Source organism: Oryzias latipes, chromosome 11 (genome assembly GCF_002234675.1).
Source record: "Oryzias latipes chromosome 11, ASM223467v1".
NCBI classification, from domain to species: Eukaryota; Metazoa; Chordata; class Actinopteri; order Beloniformes; family Adrianichthyidae; genus Oryzias; species Oryzias latipes.
In genome coordinates, this window is record NC_019869.2 from 9119337 (window position 1) to 9143018 (window position 23682).

The 23682-nt window shown below is 37.5% G+C and overlaps 1 protein-coding gene across 3 annotated transcripts in view; it reads left to right on the top strand.

Moving 5' to 3' along the window:
* Positions 1-11027: 11027 nt before the first annotated feature.
* ctnnal1 (catenin alpha like 1) overlaps positions 11028-23682 on the top strand; it is a 73283-nt gene continuing 60628 nt past the window's right edge. Inside the window, exon 1 of one of the 3 annotated variants that reach the window (XM_023959784.1) lies at positions 11028-11488. In XM_023959784.1, the coding sequence (XP_023815552.1) occupies positions 11393-11488 (96 nt within the window). In that variant the 5' untranslated portion in view covers positions 11028-11392. The remainder of the gene's footprint in view (positions 11489-23682) is intronic. The other 2 variants (XM_023959783.1, XM_023959782.1) reach the window with 2 other exon arrangements.

The window sequence follows — 23682 nt, forward strand, 5'->3', positions numbered from 1 at the left end:
GTGGGGAAACCGTCACCAAATGTCAATAGTTCCACTAATACAAAATGAAAAATTCCGGTTGCGCATTAATATTCTATTTGGCTTTTGAATCAACAACATTTTACTTTATTGTATTATTTTTAGAATCATTGTAAAAATAAATAAATAAATAAATAAATAAATAAATAAAAATAAAAAAGCTCAGTACATTTGGTTGAAATCTGCATTTGTGCAGAAAGGCCACTAGATGGCGAGAAATGATCAGAAAATTTATTCATCGTTCATTTTCATTCATTCAAGAAAATTTAAAGCAATGAATATTTTTTAATTCACAAGATGCACCTTAATCTTTAATTTTTACATTTAAAGAATTGTAGGAATTGTTAAGGTACATGACCTTGCTTATACATATGCACTTAATCTGTACAATAAGCCATAATGGGGAAAAAAGGTTTTCAGTGGTGGTAAACATTTATTAGTTACTATAAATTTCTAAAAAAAATGTACTAATAATAATAAAGAGCTTTATTTGTAATAATGTTTCTGAAATAATATAGGTCATCATGAAAAGTCATCATGAAAGTTTTATGCAGACATTTAATAACAGGAACAAACAAAGAAAGTAGGTTTTGTCATGGTCCCAATAAAATTAGCAGCATCAGCCATCAGGGAAAAAAGGAAGCAAAAAATAGTTACAGAATTGATCAACAATGACACAAACAACACTTTTCACATTAGCATGAAATGACTCTATCAATAACCGAGCTGCAGCTGTGATGTCAGATCGCACTGTCGTCTGTCAAGTCTTGATTGAGGCTGACTGGTCACAGCTGAGCGAAGATCCCTGCCAGGAATGCTTGTTTGTTTGAGGAAAGAAAAATGAAGAACAGATAAAAAAAGAAGATGGAATCTTTCGGTCTTTAAATGTCAAAGGCTGAGGTGAATAATTTTTTCAGGCATCCATGAAGGGAAGCTTAAAATACAACGTGTCCAAGAACCCGTTATCATTACGAGGACTATCATAATTGCCAGCTTAGGGGAAAAAAAGCATGGATAAGGCTGACAGTAAGATGAAGAAGTAGAGGACAGGCAGAGCACAAGTGAGTGGATCCAATGCAATGCATTATAAAGACAAAACAGATACCCTGTCATCAGTTCTGAGGTAGAAAAATGGATTATGCTTGCACTGCCATTGTCCCCCTCCCCTCAGTCTCAGTAAAACAAGATTTAGCCAAACTTGGCAAGACGAGCTCTATGTGGAGTGTACCCATGGATTTATGCCCCTTATCTCAAAAAGTTCAGCAAGGCAGAATCTGAGACACACGGGGGCATCTGTGAAAGGGGGTCTCCGTTATCTCTGTTCTGCTTTAACTACCCATTCATCATCCGCCTGTGGTGAAATCTGAGCAGCTGCTTATGTAACGCAGGACTATTTTGATAAAACATTTGTGGCTGTAGGAAAGAAAAAGTTGGGTTTTGGACAAAAGGGTGTAAAGAGTCAGCTTTAGCAGTGAGCGTGTCCTTACACCAATGGGATGAGAGCTCTCTGTTTACACCCAGGAATGATGGGGTCATTCAAGGATCACTTGGATTTTTCAGTGACTGAATGTATTTCTCAGCTACTGACCTTAATTTACTTAAAAAAATGTTTTTGTGATTTTAAATGAATCGATATGTCAAAATTTGTTGTCTAGTCTTTTTTCTTTTAAGACAAAGGGACTAGTTTTAATTCAAATTATTCCTGCACCATGAGTATACAAAAAAACGACCTCTTTGTATGAACACAAGAAAGAGCATTTTTTCTTTCAGTGTCATTTATATATGTCTTGAAGGTGAGGAAAGAGAGTAGAAAATTGGCTTTTTTTTTTCTTTGTGTCTAGTTGTTGTCACATTAATGATCATTTTTGCTTGTCATCTCCACATTTCCCTGTCTGTGTGTTTGCTGTTGTTTCAAACCGAAGCTCCCTTTGGAAAAATGGAAACGGAATGACAATGAGTGTATGTGAGATGATTATGTAACAACACAAATAAACTTGGAGAGAAGCCTTATTTTCTGGGCTGATTGTTCAGATGGCACTTGGATGCTGCCTGGTTCTCTTGTTTTCACATGTAATTAAATCAGTCTCTTCCCGGAGGGGCCTTCATGACAGGAGGACAGTTGTTAAGAACAGGCAGATTATTTACCCATATTTATACTGCCTTTATTATTTAATTCATTTTGTGCAGTTTGATTTCAGTCTTAGTTGCAATGTTGCTGAGTCTGCTATGTGCACTGAAGGTAGGGTTCATTTCCCATAATCCCCTTGTTTTAAGGAATTTAAGCTAAAAATAAAATCACTCATTGTTAAGATAACTTTGATTTAATTCAATTGCATTGATTTCAATTCAATTTATTTTATTTTATTTCACTTTAATTGAATTGTATTGAATTGAATTTGATTTGATTTGTTGGCATTACAATACGAAAAATAAGAAAATGCACATATGTCAAACCCTATTAAGGATTTTAAGTCCTACATTGATTAGAAAACACACAAAACAAATTACAAAGTCAGAAGATGATGCCATCTTCTTGACAGTGTAATTCAAGAATGAAAGAATAGATTAAAAAAAAAATCAATTGACTGATAGCAAACAACTAACTGACGCAGCAAGAAAAAAGTTTGAAGACTACTTAGCAACTTAAAGCACCAATGTACAAAAAAAAAATCAACCCAGATTTCACAAACTTAAAGAAATTCAAGAAGATATAAAATAAAAGGCGTTAGTCTATAAAATAAAACCTGATCCTTATTTTTAAATAAATAAACAAACCATCTTAAATACGCAAACAAATCTCAAATGCAAGGGACAACAGAACCCAAAAGCTGCACTATATAAACATTGCATATTATAACTTGGGAACTTTTAGCCCCGATTTTTTCTTTAGGGTCAGTAAATAAAGCCCATCATAAAGCTAGCTGAAGAGCTCACCTCAGTTTGAACTCTTTCTGGTCACTGTGTTGTGCTAAGAGGCTGAGTTCAGCAGCAGGTTTCAGGAAAAAGCTGTGCTGTCTTACACGCAACTGCTCTGTGATGTAATACAAAAAAAAAATAGATACTATCCAAATGTTTTTATGTTACAACATCCCACAATGACCAGGATGCATCTTATCACACAATTCAATCAAAGGCAGTAATGTATTGGGATTACTCTTTTTCCCTTTCTCAATCAACTGATGTCATAAAATTCTGAATCTTACAAACTCAAATATTTGTATCTGTTTGGCCACTAGCTGTGAGAACACACACTGAATGAAGTGGATGGAGAAGTGAGCGCCTCTCAAGCACAGTGTTGCAGATGTTAGAGTCTCAAACACAGCGGCAAAAGAATCAATGAATGTACTTGGAGAGAGTGGATGAGAAAACACAAGAGTGGTGTGTGCACAGTTCTTCTCTGATCACTTTTAAATCTATTTTCAAAGTGTTCCCTGTGGTCTTTTAATTACAATTATGTTCTTCTTGGCCAAAATCAAAACATCTGTATCATTTTCTAAGACATAGTTTCTGCAGAGCAGCAGTAGTTCATAAGTACTTAGCCTCTAAGCTGTTGGCCCAGAGCAACCCCGCCCCCTTTTCCCCTCCCTATTGCTGAGAGCTTGCAGCAGGGAGCTTGTGGCCCACCCAGCGTTTTTGCAACATCAAATAAGCTTCTTTTTTTTTAACCGCTTTTTCATGTTCGCTCCTGATTCCCAACGATTTGACTAAAAAACATACCGAGAAAAGCAATTTGGAGTTTGGTTTTCTTTAAATTACATCCCCCATTATCAGAAAAATGCCACAAGAACTTGTTCAAAAGACCATTCAGAGTCGGTTTTTAATCATCTGGAAAAGAGCCAACGTGTAGATTAGCATCAGCAAGAAAACATTCAGATATCATCTTACTGGTAGCAGAAGCATTCATTACAGCAGAACACAACAACGTCAACGCCACCGCTTGCATACCATCGTAATGATGCAGTGTAGGTGTGTGACTGTCTGTCGGTGTCTTTTGTGAGTCTGGAGCAAAACCAAGGCAAACATGGAGGTTTTGAACTCAAGCATAGCTGTGGGGTTTTAAATAAATAATAGCTGGGCTTGAGAGTGGCAGACAGCTTTAACACGCCCAAAAAAGAGGCACACAGTAATTGTGCCCACTGCTCACACAGAGAGCAAGCCAACCACCACAGCTGATGTTGAGGCAAGCAGCGAAAGTCGCCACTAACAGCGTTCTCACAATCCGTGTCTGCCACCAGCCATCTGCTCTGTTTGTGAAATGGAGTATTACTCACCACTTCTCAGTGAACGACAGCGCTTGGAGAGTTGGAAATAGCTGTGAAACCACTAGAGAAAACCAAAACTTGGGCAACGGTCCAGTCAAACTCAGATATCTGGACAAAAAATGTGTTGGTTTTTGTTTTGGATTTGAAGACTGATCAATTCCGAACAAACACATTTTCCGAGGCATTCTCTCTTGGAGCTGACATTGTTTCTGGTCAGGAGAACTTTGAGTGTTGAATGAGAATTGGGACACTTTTGTTGATGTGAAGAGCGCACGAAAGAAGCATCTAAAAAGAAGATTATTACTTACAAAAGTTAACAATAACATAACATTAACATTATAACATTCGATTCTATTCAGCTGTGTAAAAGACAAAAGTCTTTTACACAGCTGAATAGAATCGATTATTGTTATAGCTTAAAAACAAAAACAAAAGCAGAAATAATGTTTAACATTTGGTGCCAGGGTTATGTTCAAAAACATAGATAAATCACAACTGGATTTTTAAAAAAATCTTTTTGTGAGGCAACCTTTTATAAGACTTGTCCAAAATCCAACGGCAGTGACAATACAGGCAGCTGCTTACTTCAAACAGATACACTGCAAAGTAATGGGGCATTTCATAACATGTTTTTAGGAATAAATCTCTCTCATAAACTATAACAGATAATGATGAAGACCTTACGGCACCTGGGGAAGCTGCTTTTTCACTTAAGGAAAGCCATAGATTGCAGTCATTAACTAAACACTAAATTTAAGGCCACTTAAACAGTAATATGCGGTTGTTGTTAAATACAGTGGTGAAGGAACTTCTTCAAATGGCTGCAAAGACTTGAAGGAAAAGATGAGGGAATAGAGAATTTTTCAATACAGGGATAAATGAAGCACTTGAAAGTGTTTTTTTTTTGTAGATGTTAAATGAGAAACACAAACGCCTTCAGGATTCTGTTGTAATTTTACATCACAGGGGTTCAAGCGTTTGTGTTTTGCACTGCTGACACTGTTTGAATTTAATGTTAAAGGAGTGTTAACACAGTGTCCTCCGAAGCCAATGGTAGCCTATTAATGTCTAAAGATTGATGTTTTATTGTTAATGTTTTTAATATTCATTGCCTGTATGTCTGTGCATTGATCCATCAATCTATTTCATCCATCCATTTGCCCAGCTACTGAGAAATGAAGGCGGGGTACACACATTGACTGTATGTGAGAACTGGACTGAGTGACCCCTCCCCCTTGCATTTCCAATAGGAAGTACCTGCTGGTTTCAAGAAGCCAAAATCCCATTGTCTTCTATAGAGGGTTAGGGTTAAATCAGCTGTAGTCGCCATGATCATGTTTGTTTATAATTCCATTTTTGGTCACGTGATTAGTCAAGATGTCATTTAGGCGCACCTGTCACCTGTGTTAGTTTGGTTTGTTGGTTTGACACAGAGAGGGTGCACAGGGCCCAGTATTTTTTGTTGACCGCTTTTACACTTGATTATGGATTATGTACAATACTTTTCTGATGGATCGTACCACATGTGTCATCTGAGGCAATAGTGAAGTGGAATAAATCACGACACACAAGAAAAGTGGATTTCATGGTCATAGTTTTTTGTGGAGCGCGTCGCAAACAGGACCTGCCGCAGCCTCTCTAGCGGCTCATAAACCCGCAGCCGCTACATCAGCTATTACTCATTTTATCGATCAGAATAACTGTTCTTGTTCTTTTACCTTCTTTAGCATGTTCTTGATAAGCCTAATTATTTTTAAATGGTATTCTTTCTTTATTGCAAATTGTTTAAGTTATAAACTGACCAATCAGATGCCTTCAATCAGATTCAATTTAATTCAATTTTATTTAAATAGCCCAATATAACAACAATTGTCGTCATAATGGGTGTCATAGCGGTAATTGTATAATAAACATGAAATCATAAAGAACATGAAGTCATACAATTCAATAGGTAGTGGCTAAACTATGACTAAACAGTTCTCGGTAAGGAAAAACTCCTAAAAGAAATGGATCCCATGGGAAAAAAAGAAGAAATCTCAGGGATGTCCACATGAAGGAGAGATCCTCCCCAGGACAGATGGGCGATTTACCAGAACTCTTAGAGAAGAATAAGCTTAACCAAGACTACAACTACATGTTTGAATAGTCCAGCAGTTGATGGGTGGGGGAACGGCTGGGGGCACAAAATGAGCCAGAGGCAGGATCCACAACCAAGTGTGGTAGCAGGAGCACAGACGAGCCAGAGACGAGGTACACGGTCAGGTACAGGAGATCAAACGAGCTCCTGCCTATTAAAAGGCAGGTGGTGCCTGCTGGCCCCCACGTCCAATGTTCAAAATGTTTGATTGACAGATTTCTGACAAATCACTACCTACTGACAACATTTGGTTCCAACTGGTGACTGAATGAACTTTATTTGGTTGGAGTTAGAAATAAGCCAATTTCTATGGGTGATGTCACACATTCACTCACTCTGGTTCTCTTATATGGTCAATGCACACACTCTGGACATTTTGCCATTCCATACTTATATTTACACGTAAGGAACAATTTATAACCAATTTATTTTCTCTTACTCTTTTTTTTTTTTTTTTTTTTTTGCTGCAACTGTCCCCAGCACGGGACGAATAAAGGATTATCTTATATTATCTTAACCTATTAGGCATGTTTTCAGTTTGTGGGAGGAAGCTGGAGCGCCCAGAGAAAACTCACACATGTATGAAGAAGAACACGCAAACTCAAAACACAAAGGTCCAAACTGGGATTTAAACAAAATCTTTCTTGCGTAAACCAAGAGTGCTGACCACTGTGCAACTCTGTTACATGTACATATTTCCGAAACAATCTTCTTTTTGTGTGGTTTTGTTTTGCACTTGATCAGACAAGTAAGGATAATGATGTAGCAAACCTTTTTCCTCCAGAGGAAAAATGCAAGACAAAAACTCTCACAGTAAACTACATCTTTGCTCTTAGATGAATCTTATTAAAATAAAGAAAACATTTTGTACTCACATGGAAGACAAAAAGAACCTCATTCTGTTCTATTCTTTTCTTGTGCTTTTTGAAAATTAAAATTGATCCTCATAAGCATAACGGGTTCAATTTTACCTCAAAATGACAATTAGCTAACTTTTCATAACAATAACTCCAAATGTATACTATAATTCAAAATATAAGTTGCACTTTTGGAAAAAATAAACTATTAAAATACAGTAGTAAAAATGGACATTGATACCTATTTATCTTCATGAAACATAGGAGGAATGTAGTATATTAGCGAAGCATATGAACAATTATTCAGACTTCCTAAGCATAAAGAACACGCTAACAAAACCTTTTTGAATCACTTCATATCACAAAATATTCATATTTTTTATCCTTAAGGCCCGTACACACCGGGACGAATATTCGACGGCCTTTTTCCGTCAGCGTTTTTCAATACGTTTTTTGTGTTCACACACAAGCGATTTTCGCTGAGCGAACATGCAATTTCATTCCCTGACATTAGATGGCGCTTAATGTAAAACAGAAATACTCCTTTACACAAGGTGGCGCTGCGCAACTTCACGCTTCTTAAAGTCGCTTTTCACTCAGAAGAAGAGAGCAAGTATTTACGCGATTGTCAGAATCAAACAAAGAAAACATGAATATTTCAAGCACCAGTAGCTCTAGCTCCAGTTCCAGCGATGAAGAAATTATTGTTCTGTTGAATGATGAAAGACGCCAGAAAAGACGCCGATTTTGGGTACATCCCAAAGTTACGAGAAGAGAAGAACATGGGGAGTTTTATCGACTGGTACAAGAGCTGAAAATGGATCATGAGCGTTTTCAGGGATATTTTAGAATGTCCGTCATTATTTCTTTGCGGCAGTGTAGATGCTACTTGGCGTCTATCTTCTTCGCTGGTATGTGTGCTCAGAAAGGCAGTTTTGTGTTTGAGCGCCCCCAAGTTGTGTTTTACTGTAACTTCAGAAGCTCCAGACACGTGTGCAAAAGCGCCATTCTCATTGGGCGTATAGTTTTTGACGCGGAAAACCAAAAAAAACGAACCCGAGGCGTTTTTTAAAAAACAGAAGTTTTTACGCGTGGCGTTTTACGCGTCGGTGTGCACACTCACATTGGTGCCCTTTGTTTAGTCACGAGGCGTTAAACGTCGGCGAATATCGCGCGCGAAATTCGTCCCGGTGTGTACGGGCCTTTAAACTGCTTTCACAAAGTATCACTTTGGAACAATTCTGCTGAGGCTAGCAATTCTGCATTGCTGTCAGTTGCAAATACTGACACACACCCTATAGCGCCCTCTAGTGGTCGTTGCTTTTTTAAAATTGATTTATTTAGGTTTTTTTTTTAAACTTGTCCTGTCCAACAGCTGAGCATACAGATGAGAGCTATAGGCCTCTTGTGTTGACATATTTTTCTGTTTCAACAGGGGTTTTGAATCTTTTGACACACTACGTGTGAATTTGAATTAACCTATTTTGTAATTTAGAACAGTTGTTATTTGTAACAGTTTTTTGTTGGACCAGACGGAAATAAAAAGGAGGGAAGAAGAAAGAAGGATGTTTTTTGTTTGTTTGGATGTTTATAATCATTACGGTCAGGTTTAGATGTAATACAAATCTAGAGGGGGCGGGGCTTGTCCACACACACTCAAATGTTATAAGCATACCAGTTGGCTCCAAAAATCGTCTAAAAAAAATGTGCACAATGCAATTTTATTTCTTTTTAAATAAGTTGCACCTGAGTATAAGTCGCACCCCCAACCAAAATATGCACACAAAAAACAACCTGATTCTGACCCTAAAAAATACTGTAGTTGGAATGTTTTTTAGTTCATGCTAGCGTTTTGATCACAACAGTGTTCTTGAGTTATATAGATCTTTTAGTGAAGGAATACTTAAAGTCCCATTTCAGTTATCTTTTGATCTATTACAAAATCATCCGCAGTGGTCTTTTAATTATAATTAGAGTGGTTTTAGGCAAAATATAAAACAAAACCGTTTTTTTAGGACTTAGGCCAAATCTGAATTCTTCCCCTATCCTACGACTTCTCCCTACCCCTGCATTTAGCCCTCCTAATGGACAGTTTATAGAAAAATAGTTTCTTCTAATCCAGACGTCACTCCCACTAAATTATGTAATCCATAGTTGCCTGTGAGCTACGTTAGCGCGTAGATGCCAGCGCTCGAAAAAAGGCATAGCAACATCAGTTTCATAACTTTAAAAAGTCTTGCTAAAACAAAAAGTCAATACATACATTTACAGTACATGTAAACTTCTGTGCTTGAGAGCATACCCACGTGAAATGCGACGCAGTTCACCCTCACCCTCACCCTCTGCCGCTTAGGTTTCTCAAATCAAGTTTAGTGCACTGGGTCATTTCCCAGTGTGATTACACCCATAAACGTGCATGGATCTATTTATCTACTAGTTCAGGGGTTCTCAAAGTTTTTGTAGGAACTCGACATTAGACTGGGGGCCAGTTTTGGTAAAAAAAAAAAATTAAAAAAAGGATAAACAGAAAAAGGTGTTTTTAATAACTTTAATGACCAAGTGTCACTTACAGTTAACCAGGCCCTCCAGATGTTTTCCCAGTTGCAGTCAGAGGTTGCTGCCCAGATCTTCTACTCGTCTAGTAATTGTATCATTTGACAAACAATGTCAGCTACTTTCAGTATACATTGTTTTTACAAACTCCCCGTTACTTAAGGGCTACGCCGGGCCATTTCCAAAGCCACAACGTAGCTAGCTTCTCTCACAGCTTCACTGGACTTAGCCATTTTTGTAAACATTATCTACTGTGCGGCATAGCCTCGTTGTAATTGTCGGAGCTTATTGTTGCGCTCCTTGCCGGTACATTGGTCATAGGTTTTATGATTTGTAACATAGTGATGATTTATATTGAATTCTTTGAACATTGCATTTACCTGCTTGCAAATCCGGCACATGACTTTATCCAAACCATGAGGTGCGACAAAGCATTTAGTGGACAAAGAATTTGTCCACTTAGCTTGACAGAGCCTTTTCTCCTTGCCAACACGTTTTTTCTTCAAAGGAACCTGCTCTGGCTCTCTCTCCTTTCGCAGAGGCAGTGACATCGAAAATTTTGTCTGTCCTCTTGTGGTGAAATTAATACACTGTACCGTTGATAACCAAGTGTAATCATCTTTTTTCCTGCAGATGTCGCCAGAAACCACGAAACAATATTTTTCCAAGCAATGTAAAGCTGGCTTTAACAACCATCAATTAGGATTTATTGAGGGCTACAAAAAATCGGCCATTGGCCCCCCGGCCGCACTTTGAGAAACCCTGTACTAGTGGATACATCAGGATGGAGCAGAGCAGGAAGCTTCTGGCTTACCGTAGTAGCACCTACGTCACTGCTAGGCTTTTTTCAACTTTTTGTCCGCTCCTGATTGACAACGATTTTAATTGGAAAAAAAAGTAGAAATTGAGTTTTAATCATGATTTTCTTAATATGTGGTGAATGCTCCATTATAAACATGATTTGCATTGGGGTCTTTAAAAGAAAGAAATTAGATGCTCTTTTTTTAAACTTGTGATAATAAATGGGATCTGGAGGTAAACAAAGGACATTTTAGTGACCTAATTGACAACAAAAAAGAAAGGAGTGCATCATAGTACATGAAGCAAATTGTACTAAGAATGTTACTTTATTAACCGTTGTACTTGTAGTCTTGTAAAGTACTTTGGGCGAAAAGACTAATTTTTCATGGAAAACCAGTTTGAATAAAGATTTTATAACAATATCGATGGAAGACGAAAATCAAAATCTGGGTATTCATGAATGTTCCTGGGAGGAAATGAATGGGCAGTGGGTAGTGAAGGTGTGTCCACGCAGCGTGAGTGTGGTTGCCCACAGTGGTGTGCTGCAGTCCTCTCCCCGCCACTGTGGAGTAAACTGTTCGGACATTAGCGGCGCCGACCGCCGAGCTGGAGCGGATTAACGCGGCCGAGGAGAGCCTTTCCACCGCCGACCGCACAACCCGGAGGACCGCCGCGGCGACGCAGCAAAAGCCAAAAAAGCGGCGCGGAAACTCGGCTGGACCGCACATCGTGACTGGATCGCACAGAGGACAAACTCGGCGGGAATGGCTTCATCTCCGTGCAGCAACACTAACTTTGATTCCGGCCTGGAAATCAAAACTCGCTCGGTGGAGCAGACTCTTATCCCGTTAGTAACGCAGGTGAGGACCACAAACGGCGGCATTTAGACCGGAACTTCCACTGTGTGCAGCTTCCCAACTCTATGGTGCTTAGAAACACGCGAGGCTAACTTTAGAGTTTACCTGTTTGTGAAAGACTGCTGCGTGTTTTCTTCACGTGTTGCGTTTAAAGCCCCCCTTGTTGTGTGGGGAATTTAGAGAACAGTTACGACCATTGATAGTTTGAATACTCATGATGAAAAAACGTTAGTTCTGAAGTCTGCAGCCGACAAAAAAGTGAATATATGTTAAATTAGGTTATATTGGTGAAAACAAGTATTAATTAACTAGTATTATCTATCTTTAAAGCGATAATGAATGAGATGCTTGTGTAGGACTTTGTTTCCCATAAATTAGTTGTTCAGTTAATTGAATACTAGATTAAGATGATTGACTTCATGATAGACCTTTGTTAAAGTCTTCTATCTTCTCTTCAAAATTAAAAACAAAGAAAACTTTTTTTTTTAAACTTCAGCTTAGTCCATTAATTTGCATCCAGATTTTTTCTTCTTAACAAAACCATTGGAAGCCGTTCACAAATACTTAATTGATTTGCATTATATCACTTGTTTGCGCTGGAACCCAAACGTTTCCCAGATTCACTAATTGGCCACAAATCCTGCAGAGCAAAGACATGTTTGGGAAGCAATCATCTGGTAGAACCTAAAATCGGAACCATTGACTGTATATGAGCACTGGACTGAGTGACACCCCCACCCCTTGCGCTTTTAAAACAGGAAGTACCTGCTGATCGTAAATTACTGTAGACTTCTTATACTATAGACTTATGTTGGGGGAAAAAACTTTCTTACTTTCTCGTAATATTTGTCAGAATAATAGGGGTGTAACAATTAATCGAATAATTGATTATTGGACTTATCCAACCAGATTGATCTGTCTGGGAATGGTAAATCTGACAAATATAATGACTTAGTAATAGCTGTTTGTTTCTCAATAGAGGTCCGTTGGATTTTGGGTTCTTGAAGCCAATGAGTACTTCCTGTTTGGAAGCCAGGGGGAGGGGCCCCTTAGTCCAGTTACCTTGTACAGTCAATGTTTACTCATCCAATTTGGCACTATGAGGCACATGCTTTGTTTGACAATAACACCAAAATAAAACTGTATTATGACCCCTGCACTCTTTCAGTGGCTCTTGTCCAACTTAAGCTTTTATCAAGTTTAGGTCAGTCCGTCAGTGAATAATGTGAAATTATTGCATCAGAGAGTTCCTAAGATGTTTTCTGACATATTCATTCTTAACTTAAAATAAAGTTTATTTTATTTTAGCAACATTAGCAGATACTTTTTTTAAACCGTTGGCTTCCATTTTGTTTACAGTAATTGTTGAGTTCCAGGAATGGGGAAATGAACGGCTGCAATGCAGATGTTAATGCCCTCTTCCAGAGAGGAAGGGAAAAGGTGAAGGGACTTTCACATTTGGGCAGAGAAAAGCACCTCACTGTTAGTTTAGCAGGCCAGGAAGGGGGTAAAGCATGTGTCCGTGTTCCTTTCGGGGATGTGCGGTGACCATGACACTGTGCTCCTCTTGTGTGCTCTGACAACCAGCTTCCTCCCTCTCACTGCTCTGGCTCATTTGAAAGATAAGGTCATCATGTACTGAATGAATGGATTAGTTATCAGAACAGTACATCTCACCGAGCCCGTGCTTTCCATGTGAGCTTTTCTCCTATTTCTTTTTTTTCAGGATGTTCTGTCAGTTATAACTGTATAAAAAATAACTGTTCAACTAGAGTTTTCTCCTTAAAAGTTTAAAGCAAGTTATATCAAGATTATACAAACAATTTTATTAGTGTCTAATTCTCTAGTTGTTAGTGTTCTCAGATCACAACAAAAAGGCTCTGGTTCAAATCTGGGACCTTCCTATATGGAGTTTGCATGTTCTCTGGCTTCCTCCAAAAGTCCCGAAACATGCTTCACAGGTTCAGTGCTGTCTCAAAAATTGTCCTTAGGTGATTGTGTGAGTGTGTGGAGCAGCCGGATGGTCTTAGTTGGTCAAGCGCAGGACTAGCATATGGGAATGAGGTGCTACTGCCTAACTATGTAGCATGGAGCTTAACAACCTTCATTTAATTATAACTCTCTTCGGATCTAATAATGAGGACTTTACCTGCTTGCCTTCACCTTTCTTTCGTCTCTTTTCGGGAGTGGGGTATGTGGAGTCCAGCATACACGAGGAGGCTGAAGTTTGGATCTCCCTGTGCCGGTCCCCAGCCTGGATTAAATACAAGGTTGTGTCAGGAAGGGCATTCGGCATAAAAAAAACCTCTGCCAAACCACCAGTGCAAATCAGTGAAAGCTGATTGGCTGTAGTGGTCCCTGAAGGGGTAAGCCAAAAGGGGATCAACAAGTGTGTGATTGTGTGGCCTTGCAGCATAATGGTGACCTGTTCGGGGTGTACCCTACCTTCACGCACCAGTAGCTTGGTTGGCTCCAGCAACCCCCTGACCCTGGAAGATGGATAGATGGAGATGGATAGAATTCACGTTTCAATGAAAGGAAAATTGTCAAATGTAATAATGCATTTTAAAAAATCCTAAAAGTGTTTTGCAAATGAACAGATTTCTCCAGAAAAGGCTAACGGTAAATAGTGTATACTTATATAGCGCTTTTCTACCTACAAGGCCCAAAGCACTTTATAGTCACAGTCCCATTCACCCAGTCACACACACTGGTGGCAGCTCCGCTGCCGAACACAGGCGCCCGCCTACCACCAAAGGCAAGGTGGGGTTCAGTGTCTTGCCCAAGGACGCATCGACTCATGGGCGTGCAAGGCAGGAATTGAACCTGCAATCTTGCGATCATGGGTTGACCGCCCTACCACTGCCCCACGGCCACCCCTAATGGGGTCCCAGAATGCAGCATCGAAGGAAGAGTTTCTGGGGCACTCAGTGAATCATGCTCTACTGTAAAATAGATGGCCTAAAGTACATAGACACCTAAAGTACAATGTTTCTTAATTTTCTTTCTTTTTACTGTGAGATATGTCCTAATGGTAATTTTAGATGGTCTCATTTTCACTTGAGTGCCTCCCATTCTTAGTAGTGCCTGTTATATCTCCCCATTATGTAAGATGGACTTTATATTTATTTATATACACACAGTACATAGCACTCTGTCAAAGTGTCGGTCTGTTTGTTGTATGAGTTGCAAATAAGGTTGGGTGTTTTGTAAATATGCTAATGGGCAAACGTGTAGCGATGTTTTTCCACGAGTTACTAAAAAGGTTTTGAGTTGGCATCGTCCCAGTAACATTTGTTTTAGCGATATCAACCATTTTTTTAATGTGTTGCACACAAAGGTTGGGAGTTACAGCTATTGTGAATACGGTAACTTGGCTAACTCTTCTCATGTGGCTAACGTACTACAAAAAAGTTCTAGAGTTACTGTGAACGCAGTTATTAAAGTCTGACTGACTGATAAAAAGTCACCGCCTAATAATTCTGTGCACCTCATCTATGACATAAGCTTGAAAATAGAGCATTCATTGACAGTGCGCCTTATAATAGGTGCGCCTGATAATGCGGAAAATACGGTAGCTACTTTTAAAAAACTTGGAAACCTTAAAATTTGTCATATCTACAAAATGTAACTGCCACTGTGGATTTTTAGCAACTTTGGATGTGTGTATGTATGAGGTTTTTGTGTTTTATTTTTTGTCATCAGATATCTATCAAGAAGGAAATGAAAACAGCACATTTAATAAGAAAAAACATCAGTGTCTGATAAAAGGTTTAGCTGTATACCATCTCCTTTTCTTGTGCATCTATTCTCAATGATTTTCATCTTGTCAGGCTTTGGCTATCAGCTTTACTCTCACTAAGCTATAATTACAGGCCTGGTAGTTCCCAGCAGTACAATACTTACATGCACACACACCAAGGTGTAACAAGCCACTCATGGCTTTCCCCCCATGTTTTTATGTTAGGCTGTCATACTGGTTTTGCATGTTTTAACCATGTAAAAATATAACTTTCTCTACCATATGAAATTTCTTTGTTTTTCATTCAAGGGCTTGTTGAAAAGTTATTGATTTCATCTTTGTACTGTCTTTGTACTCTTAATCAGCCTACAGTTCTACTGTGTTAGATACTGTTACTTTTATCAACAGAAGTTTATTTGAAAGGCACAAGGAAGAAAATTAATAGCTGTGGTAGTAGTCAAAATCTACTGAGCATGACTCAAAGCTTTTGGAGCAAAAAAAAAATACGGTTTGTGTGTCCCACCTGTGTGGTATGTAAACCATCTGGAAGGTAATTTGTCATAATCTGGCAACTTTTTCTGGGAGATGAAGTAGCAGTAACATAAGGGTTTACCTTTTAAAGCTACATTCACACTGGCCTTGGCAACGTGTGTTCAAGCGACCACTTTCGATGAAAAGTCTATGTAAAAGCTTATATGTGAGTTTCGAGCTTCTTCGTTCAAAACTCTTGTATTAACACATCTTTATGCAAGTTTTAAATACTGTTTTCGGGCTCGACATACAAAGCACACTTCCATTGAATGCGCGCTGAAAGTTAAACTAGTTGTATTTTGACCAATGAGGGACTCAGATTTGGTAGTAACGTATGGGCGGTGTCCCTTTTCATTCACGGAAGAGCCAACTGTTTGAAAATTGATTATGGAGGAAGAAATGTATAATTTTGTTTTTTTCCCCTATTGGAGTTATATGATACCAAGTCTTTCATGTATTAGAATAGAGCTGTGAAAGTAAGATTTGTTAGATTTGGACCGCTTCAACATTTTGCACCAACTGCAGGTACATGTGCTAGTATTGGGTAGCGGCTGTCCAATGGGAACATTATGTGCGAAACGCGTAGAAGAACTTGGATTCTAGAACATGCCTTCTTGAACGCACATTCTTCAACATGTGCCACATACCCATTGTGAACGTAGCTTTAGGCCTTTATATTTGACGTGGGCTTTCTTTTTAAGAACATCTTGGTCTGTGTACAGACGCGGTGGTCCTTACTGACGAGGTGTGAAGTTCTTCGGTATGGGAAAGAAAGCAAGGCAGTTACTGCTGATACTTTGATCAGCCTGGTTCACATTTGAACACTCATGACACTGCTGCTTTGTGATTACACGGCACTGCTGTCTCCATCATTTTTCTGCTGGACTAAGCTTGGAGATTTTTCTGCTATAATTGGGGCCTGGAAAATCTGTTCTCTGTCCAAGTTTGTTAGCAGTGACCTTTTTTTTTCCTTGCTTCCAGGATACTTCGAGTTTTGCCTACTGATGTTTTACAGAGGAATGTGACTAAAAAAATTGTCCATGTTCTTTTCTCACAAATGGGATTAGAATGGTGTATTTCTTACATAAAACAAAGGCTCTTTTCCCGCTTCTAGTCAATACTTTCTTCAAAGCTTCAACAATTTTCAAACAGAATTCCATTTTAGGTGAAAAACGGATGTCAAAACTCTCCGTAAACCCTTTCAAAAATGTATCAGATCTTCAGCACAAGATTTCATCTACCATTTGAAAGCTCAATTGGGAAATATAGTTGTATATAGACATTAGTTCTCACTTAACAGTACATTTTTTATGATAAAAATAACATAACATAAAATAACAAAATAAGTGTGCAGATAAAAATATTTTTTGTTTATTCCAGGTCAGAGAGGACGTTTTGTTGCCTTGAGCCATGAAAGGTCTTCCACCTCTAACTGTATGATAAAAGTGAAGACAAATATCTCAGTGTATGAATTTGCCCGCTAATTAACAAAGTAAAGCACACTAACCTCATGAGATTGGGATACAATAAGCCTTTGTTGTATTAGAATGTGTGAACATGGTGGGTGGTTTAAATTGCAGTTTGTGTTTCTGAGTGTTGGGTATTTTCTTATCTGATTGATGAAGGGTTACAGAAACTAAACATTGCAGTGATAAAGAGGCTGTAGTTGAATGTGTTGTCACCACCAGCATGAAGAACTTATTGATCCAACCATTGACTCTATATGAGAAGTGTGACGTCAACCATAGAAAATGATTTCACTTCCAGCTCCAACAAACTTAAGTTAGATCAGCTGCCATTTTTTTTTACAGTTCAGACGCCGACATGTTGGAACCAAAAATTGTCAGGAAGCAATGATTGGTCTGGGTTGGTTTGAGTCATGTTTCTGTGGCAACCACTCTCACTTGTCAGGAGCGGCTTGATGTTACAAATAAAATAAGAAAAGCATTCTGGAGGCCCACAACATTGCAGTTAAATGTTTATAATGAGGGTATATTACACTTTTATAAACCCAGTTGACCTGGGTTTTTAAAACATTGTCGCTTCAAATAATGTGTTCACAAAAGATTACTTTAAGTTAAATTGTAATATTTTATGTCTTATTCGGAATTGTAAAAATAATCTTATTCTGTCCTTAAGGAGAAAAGTGTGTTTACATGTAAATGTCCTATCCTGTAAATTAGCTTATTATTGATAATAAATCCAAAAATGTCAACATTGTCTTTCCTCTCAAAATTGGCAACTTTATCTTTAAGTATAACTGTATCGTCATTTACTATTATGCAACTTTGCCAAAGTTGTTTAAACAACTAAGCAGTCAGTTTAACTGCAAACAATGCCATAGCATATGGTTTGTGGTGATTGTAGAGACACATACCCAGTTTTTTTTGGCTGTATACTTTTTCCTTTTGAAAACTTTATTTGAGAAGTTGTAAGACCTTTAAATAAAGTAATTTAGTGATCAATTTTTATACTAGTAGATAATCAGTACTAGATATGAAAAGTTGTCTTAAGCGTAAAAATCCTGCCTAAGATCCTTTCACAAGTATACAAATAGAAAATGTGACAACCTAAAAAAGATGAGCCGAAAAACAAAAGGAAATTGGGAAATGCTACCTTAAAGTTGTCCATCTTTTAGAAGTTTTTAAAGACAATATGACCCTTTTAATGTTTGACCTTGTATCGTCAATCAGGTCAACAGAAAACGGAACCCTGCTGTTGCTGGATTAAAAATGTATCTATAACTGTTTTAATCTTTTTAAGGATCAATTACATATTATAAGTTTGACATCAATGAGCCTGATGGTAAATTTCATTGTGCAATGGACAATGACAATAAAAGCAAATCTATCTACCTAAATATTTTAAGTAAATGAGTGTCTTATTCATTCTTTGAAGAGGTACAGAGTAAACAGTCAAACACCCTCTTTGTCAAACTGAAATGAGATGGTCACCCAGATATCTTTGTTCAGTCACATTGTTAGCAATCTTTGTTCAGTCTCCTTCTTTATGACTCCTCTCAGACCACTAACCAGCACAACATCACTGTTGGTTGTGTGTTTGGGAAAACTGGATTGCCCAATATTTACCCCATGTCCCCTCTGTATTCTTATCACTAGTGCTTTTAGGAAAGCCTTTTCGTAACACTTTTCCCTCGAATTGCACATAAAACGGTCAAATCGTTTGCATCTATTGAACTTGCTTCAACTTGTTTACTTCTAGATCTGAGAAGTGTTTGTTTTAGTTGAAAGTGAGACATTTCTCTTGTAATTACTTAGCCCTAAGGGATCAATGATCTAAAAATAACTTAATAGGGAAATAGAAAATTGAACTTGTTTGTAAGCTAAAACCAATAGCCTAAACTTATCTTAATTGTCACAATAAGAATTCTGGCCTCTAAAAAAGATGTATAGCTTTTGCTTAAAGGCTGACTAGATATTGATTGAACAAGTGACATTACCTATGCTTACATTGCTCAGAGCCCCCCTTATTGGGGAAATTGAAAACAGTTCTACAAAGTTTTTTTTACTTTGTGGTCTTGAGTCACTCAATTTACTCAACGCCAAAGGTCATGGTCCTTCCATTTCTTGAGATATCTCATTTTCTTTTTTTATTTTCAAGACTACATATGTAATTATCTTTTTTTCTTAGATAAAATGACAACTTATAAACAATGTTAAGCCTTAGTCACATGCACCTATATGAGCGGTTGACCAATATGGATGCTGTGGATTTTTGAGTTGTCCGGGCCAATTGAGGGTCATAGAGAGGAGTGGTTGCATCTTAAGCTGAGCCAGGGTGTGTCTTGCAGTTCCCTTGAGGCTCGTATGGCCACCTCAAAGGTCGTCATGAGAATGGAATGTACAATTGCTGTTCGTGTGGTAAGTGTATCGTGAAGTATTTGTAAGTTGTACACACTTATGGCATACGGGTGATGCTTTCGTAGTTTCCCTATAATCGTCAATGAGGTGTAAGTACTGGTCCCTCACTGATCCTGTGTGAATTCCACTTACACTGGGTGTGCCAGTGATATGCAAGTGCTTGTAGGATGCCCACATGAACCATGAACCACTTTCTGGTAGTCTAACTTTCTAATTTACAGGATTTACAGGACACAGGTGATTTACAACTTTTAAAGCATCTTAAGCAAAAGCTACGGTGGCCCTGAAGTGCAAACCATTAAACAAATCACTCGATACAAAAACATTTTTAAGATCACAGCAACAATTTAAAAAGCAGTATTACATTTTAGAAAACAAAACAAAATTTCAGAAACCAAAACATAAAAAAGAAAAAAAGATTTCAGAAAACAAAATTAATTTCCAGAAAAAAAAAAGAAATATTACAAAATTAAAACATTTCAGGAAAAAAAATAATTTCCAGAAAACAAAATGAAATACAAAAAAATGAAAAACATTTCAGAAAAAAAATGAAATTTTAAAAAATGAAAAACATTTCAGAACACAGAATGAATTTCCAGAAAACAAAACGAAATCTTCAAAAATGAAAAACATTTCCAAACCGGAAGAAGCAGGTACTATGGGACAACGCTGATTGGATGATGATTTTTGTCAATCATTTGAACTGAAAAGTATTTTAAATGAAGCGATGACGGATTTTATCGTCCAAACAACAATGTACTATAATAATCCACGTATTTCCCATTTACATATTAAATCAAAAATGCAGCAAATAGATAATGAAGGTTTAAATTATTTTTTTAATATTTCGTCTGAAGCAGAGCGGTCACCCGGAAGTAGTTTGTGTGGATGACGTCCGTTCTGCAGGTAAACAAAGAAAGGGACGGTAAAACGTTAACATAAACGTTAATCTTTGAATATTTAGCGGATGTGATCACAGAACGCACGCAGAAATATCAACACCAACCAGGTTTACAAATGTTTCGAAATGTCGTGAGAGGATTCTGTCTAAAGCAGCAGCTGCGAAGAAACGGGTGTTAAAGACGGCGCACATCAGGAAATGCAGTCCCGCCATCCACAGATAAGGTATGGAGGCACATTTGTTTGATCTAATAAATGTAGCGTTAAACGTGATTTCTAGATGGGTGTTTACAGACAGATCCAAGATCCTTCAGTCATACGTTAATGACAGGTTACCTCATCAGCTGGAGAGGGGGGTCACGTGGGCAGGATTCTCAGACAGGTGTACCAGCAGCATAAATCAGCAAAGCTGTCAGGTAAACTGCAGCAGTTTGTGTCTCAGAATAACATTTATGAATGCTTCTTATTCACACTATTAAGATCTGTGACTTTAGAGTGTGTCAGTGCACAGAAACATGACAGTAAATGACTGGATGTGCACATCATCAGACACGTCCAGGTGTGTAACTAACGGTGGCAAAGTCTTTAGTCTAAAAAAAATCTTATAAAAAAAATTTAGTCTTTCAGGCAGAGGAGGAATACCAAAGTGTTTTAGAATGTATTTTTATAAGACTGAAATAATGTATTTTATTCTGAGTTTGGTGTTTTGACCCCTCCCTAATGAATTTCTGGTTTAACCCATTTTCTCCTCATTTTGATGAACTCAACTTTTTCCTGAATGAAAGATGAACGGCAGCTGATGTTTTTCTGTCAGGAATTTTTAATTTATTAATTTATTTCCGTCAGGGATTTCAATGGCGCTGGAGTCCAGTGCAGAGGAAGCTGCAAGCATGTACGAGCAGGAACTGGGGTCCCTTACCTGTGCATCTTCCTCTGGATGTGATGCTGAGCAGCAATTTGGACAAACCTTCCCTGACATGACTCTTTTTGATATAGTTGTTAAGCACAAACAGACTTTCCCAGATGCATTTTTTCCTCTAATAAATGTGACTGACAGGTACGCTGAGTTAATGCTGATTGTAAGCACAACATTTGATTGACTGCATGAAGAAGCCCATAAAGGAAAATCCACAACCGTTTCTTTGTTTCTTTTACTGAATAACGTATTCATGTTAAGTTTTCAATAAATATACTGCATTGCTATGAAACAAATTTGTTTATTTTCATATCCATTATTACAATCCTCACGTCAGCATTCAGTTTTTTCATTGACAAAGAAACATTTATAAACAACAGCTTTGAAAATCAAACATCATCTTTGTTAATACACCTTTAAAACCTAAAATGGTAAACATGGAAAAACTCCTAAATGAAGCAAGCCTAATATGAACATTTTAAACTGGAGTTTTGCTTAAAGGAACATTAAGTTGTTTGGAGTTGTACAAGTGTTTGATGCGATTCCTCATAGATGTGATTTCCAGATCATCAGCCCGACGCTAAAGCCAGGAATTGTGCTTCGTTTTTCACTCCCCACTGCATCATTTACAACTAATCAGGCTTATGCAGCAGGTTAAAGACTTTTTTTTAAAGGACCTGCAATTTAAAAAAAAAAATTAGATATTAAGGTTAAATAATATTTATTGATTACATTGCACATAAATCATGGTGACTTGCCTGTACACTGCACAATGATATGAATGACTTTAGTCTTTTTGAATTCCCATGTAGAGCTGCCATCTGTTCTTCTGCAGCACAAACCTTTCTGGAACTTCGCTTTGAGTAACTTCACCTGCAGAAATATCACATGTTAATTCAATTAAGTATTTTATAAACTTTTAAAGTTCATTTTTAAGTTTCAGTATATGTGTATATGCATGGTTCAAAAATATACAATGCACTTAAATATTATTTCCCATAAGAACTTGTTTACTGATTTCAGTCTTAAAGTCGATTTTTAGCAACACTGATGCCATGTAATTACTGTATAAATCACAGAATCAGGCTGGCTCGGAGCTTTTTCTCTCATGTTGTCACCGAAAACGGGAACGGCTATCATGTGAAGACGGTTCGTCTCCATCGGGTTCCTTTTGCGCATGCGCAAGATAAAAGGAAATTATCTTTTCAAAACAGCACTTTAACATCCTAAAATTAACATCCTTAGAGACATGTGACTGACAAAAGAAAAGATCACAGACTTGATTCTTACCTAAAGATGATTGACAGCGTGAACCTCGCAGCCGTAGACATTAGCGCACAGCGTTCAAAGTAAAAGTGCTCACAAATTACTTCCGGGTGACCGTGTGTCAGGCGAAATGTTAAAATTTTTTTTTTAAAGTTCATTAACAGTTTGCTGCATTTTTTATTTGATATATAAATGGGAAATACGTGGATTATTATAGTACATTGTTGTTTGGACGATAAAATCCGGCATCGCTTCATTTAAAATACTTTTCAGTTCAAATGATTGACAAAAATCATCATCCAATCAGCGTTGTCCCATAGAACCTGCCTCTTCAGGTTTGGAAATGTTTTTCATTTTTGAAGATTTCGTTTTGTTTTCTGGAAATTCATTCTGTGTTCTGAAATGTTTTTCATTTTTTAAAATTTCATTTTTTTTCTGAAATGTTTTTCATTTTTTAATAATTCATTTTTTTTCTGGAAATTATTTTTTTTCTGAAATGTTTTCATTTTTTAATATTTCTTTTTTTTCCTGGAAATTAATTTTGTTTTCTGAAATGTTTTTTTTTTGTCATTTTTGTTTTTCGAGTTTTGGTTTTTTGAAATTTTGTTTTGTTTTCTAAAATGTAATGCTGCTTTTTAAATTTTTTTTTTTTTTTTAATTGTTGTTGTGATCTTAAAAATGTTTTTGTATCGAGTGATTTGTTGAATGCTTTGCACTTCAGGGCCACCGTAAAAAGCAGACCTTTCAGCGGAGACCTGGTGTCTAATGCAGTGTAACATTGTGTTATGCAGCCTCATTGAAAAATATAAATTGATTGAAACAGATTATAACAATACTACAGATGAAAACAAGGATATATTCTTTCACATGGATTTGCTGCCAGTGAAATATTTCAAACAAAGAACGCTTTAAGTCCTGATGCCATGATTCAACTTCAAGATGCCACCTGGATGAACGCTAA